Source organism: Onychostoma macrolepis, chromosome 11 (genome assembly GCF_012432095.1).
Source record: "Onychostoma macrolepis isolate SWU-2019 chromosome 11, ASM1243209v1, whole genome shotgun sequence".
Lineage (NCBI taxonomy): Eukaryota > Metazoa > Chordata > Actinopteri > Cypriniformes > Cyprinidae > Onychostoma > Onychostoma macrolepis.
In genome coordinates, this window is record NC_081165.1 from 5,088,593 (window position 1) to 5,102,733 (window position 14,141).

At 36.3% G+C, this 14,141-nt stretch overlaps 1 protein-coding gene across 3 annotated transcripts; it reads right to left on the reverse strand.

The window, feature by feature from the left end:
- Positions 1–92: 92 nt before the first annotated feature.
- On the reverse strand, positions 93–13,974 carry LOC131548889 (E3 ubiquitin-protein ligase DTX3L-like). 3 transcript variants are annotated; one of them, XM_058790471.1, is made up of 8 exons: positions 13,915–13,974; positions 13,444–13,492; positions 9,701–9,805; positions 9,114–9,342; positions 6,418–6,590; positions 4,339–5,838; positions 3,431–3,648; positions 93–3,345 (listed from the first exon to the last, which is right to left on the reverse strand). In XM_058790471.1, exons 2-8 carry the CDS (start codon positions 13,459–13,461, stop codon positions 3,276–3,278), a joined length of 2,313 nt encoding a protein of 770 aa, XP_058646454.1. In that variant the 5' UTR covers positions 13,462–13,492; positions 13,915–13,974; the 3' UTR covers positions 93–3,275. The 3 variants fall into 3 exon arrangements, with proteins under 3 accessions (XP_058646454.1, XP_058646453.1, XP_058646455.1); XM_058790470.1 differs by lacking the exon at positions 13,915–13,974 and adding an exon at positions 13,713–13,801; XM_058790472.1 differs by lacking the exons at positions 9,701–9,805; positions 13,915–13,974 and adding an exon at positions 13,713–13,765.
- Between the last annotated feature and the right edge of the window lie 167 nt (positions 13,975–14,141).

The following is a 14,141-nucleotide window of genomic DNA, read 5'->3' on the forward strand; positions in this document are numbered from 1 at the left end:
CATATACTGAATATAATACACAGTATAAAATATGACCTCAATTAAAAAAAAAAAAAAAATAAGATACATTTGTAAAATCCAAATGAGCTTTACCGATCTTTATTGAAAAGGGTTTAAACAAAGTTTTTCATGCTTGTTTAATGAACCATAAACAAATCTGCCATCTGCTGATGACTAGTAGTTCCAAGAAGATGTTTTGAGGCTACGCACTTTCTTCTTTGGGCAACACTAGTTAAGTCTAGAACTTGCAAAAGTTGTTTTTAAGGGTGGTTTCCCTACAGGTGTTCAGACGATAGGATTACTGAGTGATGTATAAAACTGTACATTTCTCATTTATCACCATCATCTTCAACTTATACCAAAAATGTAATTAAGCCAAGGTATGAATAGCAGGAAATGTGTGGAACCATTATGAGAATGTGACTGCAACTTCTACGGTGGCCACGATGGGATGAGATTGGTTAGCTGGTCCAGTGTGTTGTGATTGGCTAAACCGCCTCTAGTGCACATCTAAACCCCTCAGCAGCATGTGCTCTGGTTGTATTGTAAACAATGATGTCTATATTGCTTATCAATTTGAGCCTGATTGAGACCCAGAGGATATTAGTGAAGATGATCACATAGAACCTGTGCAAGCACGGCTTTTAATGGTATGTTTGTTTGTTTGTTGTTGGTTCATACTTTTAGATGCGCTGTTATTATGCTAATGCTTCTGTTAGCTTTTAATATACGGTTTTATCCTGATTAAAGCTTTAATACAGCACAGCAACCGCACGCGAGTCCATGTATAACACTTCTCATAGCTGTGTGAAAATAAGTGTATAATTGGAACAGTTTGTTGGAGCTGATCTGACGATCTGAAAGAGAGAGAGAGAGAGAGAGAGAGAGAGAGCAGAGCAGGGGGATGCGGGGAACAGTATTAAGAACCGCTGCTTTAGAACATATGATTTTGAAACTTGTGAATCCATTAAAATTGTTAGAAGACAGAATCGCGAATTCATATATGAATAGATTTTTACGTGCACCCCTAGTTTTCTCTTCCTCTTCTCTAAAGCAGCAACATGGCCCCGCCCCCTTTGTTGCGTGTTCCCTTTGTTGCGTGTTGCGGGGTTTATCTGGGTTTGTGACGTAATGGACCCAGAAAGTAACTCGTTGTAGTCTATATGAGCCGTTTTTGTAGGCATTAAACTGCAAGAATTTTAAAAGACGATATCTCTGTTTGCATTGAACTTTCAGCGCTGCAACTTCCCACTGCGCCATGTGACGTCGGAGTGACGTCTTTTCCATGTTATTTTTGGACGTCCAATTTAGGTCCACTGAAGGGGTTGTTTTGTAACGCCAGGCGACGTCTTTTTTCGACGTCTACAGCACGTCATATATTGACGTCCGTGGGACTTCCGTGTAAGGGCTATTTATAGTCCAAATGTGGTCGTTTGTGGACGTCTTTTCAACGTCAAATTTAGACTTATTTTATATATAATTTTTACTTAACTTCTATAACTGTAGTCCTATGTTTTGTTTGGCTCAGCAGCTAGATTCAACAGGAAAATGTAAAAAAAAAAAAAAACATGGCCTATTCGGCATACACATAATAAATCATGACTGTTTATTAAAAAAAAATCTGTATTCATATGTATCAATCATGTTGATAACAACAATGTTGATATTTGTAAATAAAAAAAATATTACATACAATCATGTAAATTTCCTGCACTTAGACGTCCAAATGACGTCCAAAAAAATACCCAGTTCAAAGGTCAAATGTCGAACGTCAATCTGACGTCCAATTTGGGTCATGGTTAGACGTCCAAATAGAGGACCTAGTTTGGACGTCGAATAGATGTCCAGAATTGGTCATGGACCGACGGACCCAATATAGACATGATCTGCACGTCTATCCGACGTCCAATGTTTAGTGGGTTTGCAGATATTGTTTATGCTCAAACAGCAACATTACACACTAACTAACGTTAAAAAAGTGAAATTGCAATCAACCACCCCTTTACGAAAACATTACAATTTCACTTTTTTAACGTTAGTTGGTGTGTAATGTAGCATGCATATTATGTGCTGCAAATACTCACAACACAACCAAATAAACGTGCTGCAACTGTGATTAATCAAAAAAAAAAAATGTTTACTACACTTTTACCATGGTAAATTTTCATAAGGGTTTTTGGGGTCCCCTTGAAATATTTTCCTTACAAAAACTAACCATGGTTTTATTATAGTAAAAGTCTAGTAACCATGTTTGACTACCATAACCACAGTTTTAATACAAATATCATGGTTAAACTATGGTTAGTGTAGCAAAACCACGGTTATTTTATGGTTCCCCTGGTTTAACCATGTTTTTTTTTTGTAGTGAAATAAAACACACATGCATGGATACACTATCTCTGTGTGCCAAATGACCTAAATGAAATAAAAATTTCAATAATATAATAAATAAAATGCCCCTTAGCTAGGGCTGTAGGATATTAACGATATCTCAATATATCTGGGGTATTTTTGTTGATAATGATAATAAAATATTATGCTGAATGTGTTTTTGTGCTGGTACCTTGGCTGGTTTAGGCCTGTCATAGATAAATCAATACGTGACCCTGGACCACAAAACCAGTCTTAAGTAGCAATAGCCAAAAATGCATTGTATGGGTCAAAATGATCTTCTTTTCTTTTTTCTTTTCTTTTCTTTAATGCCAAAAATCATTAGGATATTAAGTAAAGATCATGCTCCATGAAGATATTTTGTAAATTTCTTACCGTACATATATCAAAACTTAATTTTTGATTAGTAATATGCATTGCTAAGAACTTAATTTGGACAACTTTAAAGGTGATTTTCTCAATATTTAGATTTTTTTGCACCCTCAGATTCCAGATTTTCAAATAGTTGTATCTTGGCCAAATATTACCCTATCCTAACAAACCATACATCAATGGAAAGCTTATTTATTCAGTTGGTGTATAAATCTCTTTTTTTTAATTGACCCTTATGACTGGTTTCGTGGTCCAGGGTCACATTTTACACATAAACCACCTGTAGGTGGCGACAAATATTAAAGAATAATTTAGTTCTTGACCATTTATAAAGTGTTCTTCAGGCATTCAGGTGTGTATTATGAATACATTCACAAACATTACTAGTCAAGGGTCTGAATACTTCTGAAAGTCACTGTGTATAAAAATATGATTAAATTCAATAATCAGTAAATGGTTTGTTTGTAATTATTAGGCTTTGATGTGCATTTGAGAACATATCAATCAAATCCTCATTCAATGCCTTTGGCTTTCAACTCATCCTTCACCCTCTTCAGGTAGTCAGGGTCTGGATAGCCATAGCTGAAACAGAACAGAAAAGTTCAAATACACTGATCATTTACACGGAACCCAAATATGTAAAAGCAGACTTTAAATGAACTCATACTTTAGAGGCCCGCCGTGTGTGTTGATCTTATGATGAATATCATTCCAGGTGACAGCATTCTCTAAACCCGAGGTTGTTGAGGTCCCAACAGTAAAGATCAGTTTCTGTTTAAAAGCCCTCTGCAGCAGTCCAAGCACTTCCTTTCCTGCATGACTGTCAGGCAAGTACGCACGACATTGTGTCCAACAATAAGACTTTCCTGGGTTTGGATGCTCTTTCTAAAATAAGGATGAAAAAATTAATGCATTACAATAACTCTAAACAAAATACTGGGAGGTCACATATGTCCCTCTGTTTTTTGAGGCTGTAGTTTTGTTTAAGGGGTAGTTTTAAGGGTAGGGTTTAGGGTAATGGAATTACGCCTATGGAATGAACCCATAATGATAGGAATACCAGTGTGTGTGTGTGTGTGTGTGTGTGTGTGTGTGTGTGGGTAGACTTGAACCCCTTCATTGCACAAATTTGCAAAAATATGCTCTGTTACAATCACACCTGTACGTGTGTGTGTGTGTGAGAAAGATTGGGGGGGGGGGTTCTTTACTCTTTATATTTTTGGATTTTAACACCTTCATTGCTGTATGCTTTTTCTATATTTGGGCTGTTTTGTGGATTGTGGATTAGGTTGTACCACCTAAAAAATTCTCTGTGTTTTACATATCAGTGCCACAAAAGTCAAGTTCTGTATTATTCTGATAATAATAATAATAATAATGTTTTTTCTGCAGCTAAATTTATTGATTTATTTATTTGTTTGTTAATCACAAACTTCAATTCACAAGAACAATTATTAGAACAGGCACTACAACATGGGCTTTTTCATCTAATGTACTCTGCAGTTATAAACAGTGCAATAAAAAGTTATATTTTTCAATTATTAAATTCATAAATGAAATTTTACATATTCTTACCGTTTGAATACCACTGGGTATGTCATAGGTGATTTCAATAGTGCCACAGTGTGGATATCCAGGGAGACTCGATCTACTCTTTCTTACAGTCATTGTTCCATCCGGTTGGTTTCCCTCCAATTTCCCAAACACTTCCTTACACACAGGACAGATGGATCCCAGACTCTCCACTGACCTTCTTATACATTCCTGACAGAATTCATGCCCACATTTCAGTTTCGTCTTGTCAGTGAAGCTGTCCATACAAATAGCGCACGTCTCCTCTTCAGCATGAGCACCTTTACTGTCATGTTTAGAATCATTTTTTGATTGTTCATTGAAACCAGTATCTGTTTCGCTTCTCCCTCTAAAGTTCACTCCCTCATCCCGTCCTGCTCCACCCACTGCTCCTGGACCATAATCAGGCGTCTGATTCCATCTGAATCCTCTTGCTTGAGGGATGTCATCCAAATATCCAATAAATTTCTTCATCTTGTCATCAAACACATTCTTCTTAAGTTTCTTCTCAATATCAGCAATAGCAGGGCTGAGATGTTCTGGCAGTCCAACGAGCTTCCAGGGACTGAATGCATCTGCTGCAACAACACAGTAATGCTGCTGCTGAAGTTTCTGCACTAGTGGAGCCACATCAGTTTCATGTTTAGGGTTTGTGAGTTCACAGCTGACAGCGGCTGAGGCTAGTTTCTGGTACAGATGTGTTAAAGCTCTGAGAGCATGACCTTCAAGATTAATATGCTGATCTCCTTTGGATCGAGCCTGAACCTTAATTATATTTTTCTGCAGTTTTTCTTCATGAAATAGCACTCCATACTTTGTTTGAAGCTGTGATATTTGTTCCTCATAGGAAAGTTTCATCAGATCCCAATGAGCCTTGTCCATCTCAAGTTGAGTCTGAAGGTCTTTTGTGTCCATGTGCAGTGAAGATCTGCTTTGTGGAGAAATGTTGTTATCTAAATCCATTTCATTCCATTTGTCTTTAAATTGGTTTTCTGCTCCTGTTGTCTCTCTTTTAATGATGTCTGTAAATTTCTTCGGTCCAAAGAACCGGCAGTCACTGGCAGACATGGTCAACATCATCTTTGTCTTCTCTGACTGGATGTTACGAAGGGCCTCCTTCACAATATCTGAATCCATGTCATTATGATTAATGGTAGCTACACTAAAACTATCCATGCATCCCATGACAAGTTTCTGAAAGTCCTCAGACGCTCTGGAGACAGAATCAGGGCTTGCTGTCTGGGTGGGTCTGAATGAGACTGACGCTTCTGAACCCATAGAGACTCCATGTCGTTTCTCAATTAGCTCCAGCTCCTTTCTGTAAGCATGAAGCATGTACCAGAACTGAAGGAGGGGAACAGGGAGTCCATCTGAGGTCTCAGGGGTCATTTCAAATGTTTTTGTGATCTCAGCATCTTTTGAAGCTCTGTTAGCTGCAACATCATCCTCACTATTGTTTGTGTCTTCTGATACTGCTGAAGTCTCAGGTTTAGTGCTGTTCACCTAAAAAATACGATGGGATTTCATTTAAGAATTTTACACCCACAGCTAAATGAAGATAACTGAATTAATACCAAATTATTGAACAGAAGTAGCTTAACAGTTACAGTAACACTTTATTTCGATAGTCCACTTTATACATTCTACTAACAGTAAGTAACTTTGCAGCTACATGTCAACTAGCAGTCATTAGAGTATTAGTAGACTTAACATCTTCTAACACTTTATTTTGATGGGTCCACAACATACAACATACCTGTACTGACTATAAAAATCTTTGCAAGTATATGTCAACTTATTCTACTAACCCTAAACCTACCCTACTGAGAGTTAGTAGACATGTAGTTGCAAATTAATGAGAATTAGTTGACACGTAGTTGCAAACTTACTTATAGTTAGCAAAATGTCTAAAGTGGACTATCAAAATAAAGTGTAACCAGTTACTAGTGTGTATTGTAGTAGGTCCATCAGTTTTCTTTAGTTTTGCGTATGCTCTCAGTAATCGAAAGCTTAAAAACCGATGAATAAACTGATGAGATGATTGTGCCTTTGCTATCATTCTAGATAAAGTAAACATGATACCTTTGATGATGGAGCTTTGTTCTCCTCCAGCAGGGACTTTTGTGGTCCAGTCACAGAATGCGCTTCATCCAGATAAATCTGAGCAATCACTTCCTTATCTCCTTTAACTTTACCATCCTGATAATCTTTAAACTTAAGAGACGCAGTTCTGTGATATTTTAAAACCGTTAGAGCTACAGGAAAAAAATAAGAGTACATTTAGTACACAGCCTTAAAACAATAACATAGAGGCAACTGTAACATTTTATTTTATTTACAATACAGAAGTGGAGTGTGTCTATGGTTTATGAGGACACACACTTGTGAATAATGTCTACATGTGCTACAACATAAACATGGTTTATGAGGACACATCCTGTGTCAAAAATTGCCTGTAGTTTTGTGTGAGGTGTAGGTTTATGTTAAGGGAAGGGGATAGAAAATATAGTTTGTACAGTATAAAAAACAGAATCCCTGTAAACCACATATGCAAGTGTGTGTGTGTGTGTGTGTGTGTGTGTGTGTGTGTGTGTGTGTGTCTTTCCAGCACTGACAACCACAACCACAAAACATTAAAATTAAAATGAACTGACCTTATGACAAAGTTAATGAAACTCACACAAAGCTGCCTAAACTCACAGCATTTATTCATACAGTCTTTTCATTTAATGGAAAAAAAAAACAAAGGTCAATGTCATAAAGATCGACAACTCTTGTCGAGGCAAAAATCTTTCTTGGATTACTGGCTAATTCTTGGAACAGAATATACAAAACTCCATTAACTAACCACTCTGGAAACCTGGTATTAGTTTTACATGAGCCGTAACAACACATTTATACCATAATTAAAGGAATTTGTCAGAAAAGGAGGTTTGTATGTGTGCAACAGTTCATTAAAGCTTAATGGACTTAAGAGCTTGACAGACGTGGCTTCTCGGCGCAGTGATTTGATTGGCTAATTCAGTTATCTGTCAGTTATGAGAGGCACTAAATGCTCTTCAGTTTCTGTGCTTGCTCTTTCAGTAAATTTCAAACAACTTTACTGGATTTTTAAAGCAGGCTCATTTTATTTCCATTAAAACAAGCTCAATTTTCTTTGTTTGTAATTTAATTCAGCCATGGCCCATAAATCAAACTGTAGACATGACAGATGGAAATACTGACCTTTAATCTTCACATTTGATACTCAAATAAAGTAATATAAAACATACTGGATCAAGACGTAACACTTCATTTTACTACTTTACTCATTACTTCTAAAAAGAGTTATTTGTAATTGTAATGTTACATGTTAACACCCTTAACATTGGTTTTTGCGCTTCTGAATTACAGTTTTTCTCGATTGCTAACACACAATTCATGAAACAATTCACCATTTTCTCACAACTATAAACACAATCTCAAAACTACACACCAACTTGTGCAAACTTCAAACTTCCAGGTCAAAGTCAAACATTTTAGTCAAAAACATATTCTCTTTTGTCAGAATCTAATCTTTGGCCTCAGATGACACACAAAGCTGTCAAATACACAGACTATTTTCCTGACTAGAGAACACTAGTGAGATCAGTTCAAAACACTGTTACAAAAACCTCCTTTTGGGAAACTGGAAACATCTTGCAAGTCAATGTCTGTTACAGTATGCAGCATAAATAGAGTTGTGAAGATACAGTAAAATTCACCAATAAACTTTAAGAAAAGTTTACTTTCATTACACTACTGTAAAGTGATCGTACAGTAGATGAAAAGCACTAGAAGAGAAAAGTACAAAAACCAAACAACTGAATATACAGTAAACACACATTGGAATATCCTGTCAGTTACTGTACATAAATAAATAAATTCAGCATCCTCTGCCAAGTTGCATTACAGTATTGGTAATATCCTTATTTGTTATGCTATAACAGTTTCTTAGCCTTCTGAGAAAATACTTTCTCTGCCAGTCGACTCTCAGTTCTGCACAAATACATGTAAAAAGTACTTGGCTTCAAATCAATTCAACAGTTACGAGTTTGAGGGAGTGTGCTACTGTATTTACAGTACAAAGAACAGTGAAAGTTCTCTCATCTGAAATACTGCTGCTATGTACTGTAATTGTAATGTGTAAGTTGATGAGTCCGCAGGCAGCATTCCTTATGATCAATCCATGCAGAAGAACATGCTCAACTATAGTGCTTTATATTTCATCAGGAACAAATGACCTTTGACCTCATGTCCTTAATGTTTCTTTTCTCCTCCTATTCCTCTTTGTCTCCCACTACCAGGATTCATTTTCCAAAACACATAATCACTTGTGCTCTTGTTCATATCATCCTGAGATTCTGACTGCCGTGTCATCAGTTTTGCTACTGTTGTACTGTTCAAACACGAATAAATGTGTGCTGTTTGTGTTCATTTTGTGATTCTTGAGGTAGTTATATTGTGTATTTGTGTTTTCTAAATGAGAACATGTTTAAACCTGTGCAAAATGATGCTGTTATTGTGTAGAGTTTTGCAGAAAACACTGAGCAAATTGGAGCGTGTGTGAAAGCAGGTGGAATGTGTTAAAAGTTTTGAGAATCGTGTCTTTGTTTCGAGAACTGTATGAATTGTTTGGTAAATTGTGTCAAATGAATCAGTTACAGTGTGTTAGAAAAACTGTAGATTTTAGATATTTCAGATACTAGCATACATGAGATTTAAATTGAAAATGTATTGTATATATGATATTATCTCACCTGTTGATGGTGTTATCTGCACCTCTGCACATGATAGGTCTTTCATGAGTTCAAGGCTGAGGACAGATGGTTTTCCTTCCAGTCTGGATAACCAGCTCTGAAGGGCTTTCTGTAATCTTGCTCTCCATCTCTCTGGAAATGGTTCTGTCCAGTCCACTTTGATTTTAAACTTAGCAATATCCAGTGGTGCTGAGGGTTGTGGTATTTCATCACCAGCTGTGTAAATGTCCTGTTACAGGGAAAAACAGTTATAAATGCAGACTTTCCATATTCACAAATGGCTGCAGTAATAAAGAAAAAGAGTATCCTCGGCTCTTAAAATACTGAGGGAGAGAATGATCTGGTGAGTGTGAACACTAAACTGATGTGAATGGTATGATTACCAGATAAACACCAGATACAAAGACTGGGAAAAAAAAGTTTCAATTTACCAGCAAATTGGTTGTTTGATAATTATTACAAATCCATTTTCATTTGCACAATATACTTTGGCATTTAATCATTCATGAATATAAAATTACTGATACTCTGGTATGATAATGGTGCTCAGAAAATCTATTTCTCAAGCTCTAGTCTTTAGTCAATACCTCCTCTAGCTGTAAGTGTGGCTGATTCATGGTCATGTTTAGATGCATCATGTAATCCAGAGATGGTCCAGCATCTTGACCCTCAGCGCCTGCTGTATATAAGTCCTAACATTAAAAAAATAAAAAATAAAAACCTTAGACACTGTTAAAAGATTTCAATTATACATTTAAAAAATTACAACACTATTTATGTATTTCAACTCAATATGTCTGAATAAGACATTCCAGTAGACCTTCATAATTTGTACGTACAGTTTGTATGTACAGACTGCAGCCTCTTGCAATTTTCTATTGTTTTACTCGTGTGGCACAAACAATAGATACGGTCAACTATATACTGTGGACGAGGTTTAGAGCGAGTAAAAACAAAACTCCCTTACCACATTTACCCATGTTGTTCCTAAACAAGTTGCATGCCTAAACGCTGATGCATGTTTTGCACATCAAATAAAGCAAATAATCCAAGCAACAGAAAAAAACAGCTAAAATGACAATGTTTCCTATTTTAATAACAATACAAGAATAGCCATAGTAATATGTTTTTAATTGATTGCCACAAATCAACAACTATTCTCAATATGTTACTATTTAATGGGAGCTAAAAAAAAAGAGAAGAGACAGACGTGCTCAAGGAAAAAGACATGATGCATTTTAAAGAGTTTACTAACAAATGGTGTCAGCAAATTTACAGGCAAATGTGAGTCACTGGCTATGTTTACATGCACCCAAATAATCTGTTTTATTTTATGTAAAGTGTACAACATAAGGGTTTTACAAGCTTATAAAGTTATTCTTCACTAGATGGAGTCATAGTATAGGAAATCTTTAAAACCTAATCCCCTTTCTCTGAGTTCCCATTAGTTAGATCATTATAAGTTTTATATATCTTTATCTCTGTGTGTATCACATTCTTGATGTTCCAGAGTAACCCTTTCATTGCTGTGACCCCAACAACCAGAATGCCAGATGACTGAATGCATGTGCCACTGGGGCTTGGGCCCGTCATCGCTGTTTGCAGCTATATTTTGTTAACAGTTCTGTATATATCTTTATTTGACCCTCTAACTCTAGCACTCTCTATTATAATCCTATTTTATATATCTGTCGTCTTTTTATTAAAAAAAACAACAACAACAAAAAGCACACACACACACTTGACCCTCTATCAATTACATATCTTTTCTATCAACTGCTATAGCTTTTCTTGAAAAAAATTTTTTTTCTATATTTTATCTACTCCTTTTCTTAAAAAAATGTTTTTTAAAAAGCCTTGCTACGTGTACTGCGTTAGGCTTACTGAGACTTGTCATAGCACTTGCATGTTGTTGCTCTTTTGTTGGTTTTGATTGCTTCTATTGTCCTCATTTGTAAGTCACTTTGGTTAAAAGCATGTTGCATGTGACTTCAGGAAAATGACCTAGTTTATGATATTTATGAGCGCTCATGCAGCCAAAGGGCATCTTTACAGTGCAGGATTTGTCTTAAATCATAAAAACAAGGTATTGGCATTTTATAAAAGAGTGAGAAGACTTAACCTTTAAATGCATGAATGTTTCACCAATCATTATTAGGCTACATATTCGGGTCTTTAGCGACCCGGACCAGTATATCCAGCACAGATGGATCTCTAACTGCTGCAAGAGCAAAAAACTCTCTTGATATTTTAAGAACAATTACAGAAGATTAAAATAAAGCATATTTCATTACCTTTCATTAGATGATTTTACCATCACTGTCATCATAAAACATATTCTCAAAACTATCATTTTCAATGACTTCAAAATCAATATTTTGATCACTGGCAGCTCACTCACCACATCCACCATCAAATGACAGTGACATTTATATTTCATTGCGTACAGTAGCTAATTGCTCTGCAGTAAAGCCATTCAAACCAGTTCAGTTTTTGTTGATGATATTCTTTTGTTTTATGCCTGCGGTAATTATGAGTGAAATGCAGGGCTCTCAAGTTATAGCGAAAGTTTGGAGTGAGATTAGGGGAGGGGCCACACAAAGGGGAGGAGTCACTCAAAGGGGAGGGGCAAGTCAAAGGGGAGGAGCAACTCAAATATTTGCAGCACCCAAGTTTTTGCTAGCAGTTCAATTTTACCTATTGTTCATAATTGACCAGCACAAATAGAAGTTATAACATTTGGTAAATCTGATAAAAGACAAATTCATTCTAATAAAATAAAAAGATTTATGTATTTAAAAATACAAATGTATCAAAAATAAAAATAAATTTTGCCTCAAACGAGCCAACTGAACAGCAGTACTCAATGTACATATTTATCAGATTCACCAACTGTTATAACATCTCTAGTACTTTCCTTTCAGGAAGCCAAAGCTAAGATAAAGCTTCTGGTTGCAAAGCAGTTGGAGAGTTTATTTATTTTTTTTTTTGACTGCATCAATAATACTTTAGCACGAATTTGGCTATATTCCCCAACATCAGCTCTCACTATCTTTTCACAGGCAAGTGATTTTGTAGAGGACTCTTAAAATCGAAAAAATAAATGAAGGGGTTACCTACAGCATTCATCAGATCTTTCTGATTTCATGTTGCTAGTAACGAACCCGCTTGCTGCAGAATCGCGTAATTTAAACGGAAAAACAACATCCTAATTTCTGATTGGCTGGTAGGTGGCATTTAACTCGAGAGTTGAGAGAGCTATGAACTCGGCAGAAAACTTCAGTATTCCCTCATCTATCAATGGTATATTAATTGTATAGTAATTGTAGCGGGACAAGTTATCCGTTCTCAGCGTGAGAAATACAAGGTGTGGCGTGAGAGCGTGTGAACTGGTTGAAATGCGTGAGTCTCACTCCGATTGCGTGAGACTTGAGAGCCCTGGAAATGCCATGTGTTGTGAGGGTAGTGAATGGGGTAGTGAATGGTGCCCCGGGTCATTTAAGGGTTAAAGTTGATTAAGAAAGTTCTACAATAGTTTTTGAATATTTACTTTTTTAAACACTTAACTGTACTAAAGATGTCAGGACCATGTCTATTAGTATAGGGTATATTGTTTTGTTATCATTATCAGTGTATCTCATATTTTAATAAACTGTACTGTATCTGCAAAGACATGTTTGGAGTTGTATTAGGAGGACTGTAGCTGTGACTGTAACAGAAAGCATGGAGTCTACAAGCTGATCCACGTTATCAGCATGATTTAAGAAGCAAAGAACATCTTCTGCACACATCGATGCAAGCAATCTGACCTTTTGTATCAACATTAAGCAAAAAATAAATAAATAAAAACTAAATAAATTGAAAATCTGATTTACACCACTGATTTACAAGATTGTGAGTAGCTGATCAGTGTGTGTGTGTGTGTGTGTGTGTGTGTGTGTGTGTGAGCGACAAATCAGGACATACATTTGTATAATGACAAGGGTATGACAGGTATTACAAGGAGAAGGTGACTTTTCAGGACATTACTCCATGTCCCCACTTTTCAAAACGCTTATAAATCACACAGAATGGAGTGTATTGAAAATCTGAAATAGCTGAAAGTCTCCTGTAAGAGGTAGGGTTGTGTGTGTGTGTGTGTGTGTGTGTGTGTGTGTGTGTGTGTGTGTCTGTAAGGGGTAGGTTTAGGTGTAGGGTTGGTGTAGGGTAATAGTACATACAGTTTGTACAGAATAAAAACCATTACACCTATGGGATGTCCCCACTTTTCACAAAAACAAACGTGTGTGTGTGTGTGTGAGAGAGAGAGATTTATAAACAGCCTACTCACATATTCGTCAATGTCCATTGCTTTGAGGGTCTTTTCCTCCAAAAGGCAGCTGAAAGACAATTTTAGCTTTAAGTAAATATCAGAACGAGTATTATCTAATTAATTTGTTATTATTGCTAAAATGTATAAGATAATGTCGTTGAATTGCACCCCGCGTTTGTTGTCAACGGTCGCTTCGTCAGTAACAGAAACACATTTAGTTTCATTTTCATTTCAGAAAGTGTGTACAGTTATGTGAAGGAAAGAAAAAAAGGCTTTCAATAAATTACTTTAAATATGATGCGTTTTGATTTCTGTCTTCACACATTATGCATGTAGTTTATTATTCTTCAGACTGCAGACGTCGATGATACAATATAAGCATTACTACATTCACTGCGCACTTCGAGAACATCAGCTCCAGATAACAGTCGACAACAAGCTACTGCCACAGAAGAAGCACACAACTGTCTCTTACTCTTGTATACCTACCGAAAACCGACAGCTGAGTGAAACTAGGGCCAGTCTTCAGCCAGATCCACTGCTGTTGAGAGAAACGAAAACGAAAGCTCATGAGGCAGCAAACCACGAAAAAAAAAAAAAATACAGTTTATACAGAGGGTGTGAATCTGTGTTTAATATTTGTACAGGGACGTGCTCATGGATGTCTCAAAGACACCAAACCTTTTATACTTATAAATAATGACATAGGCTATAAA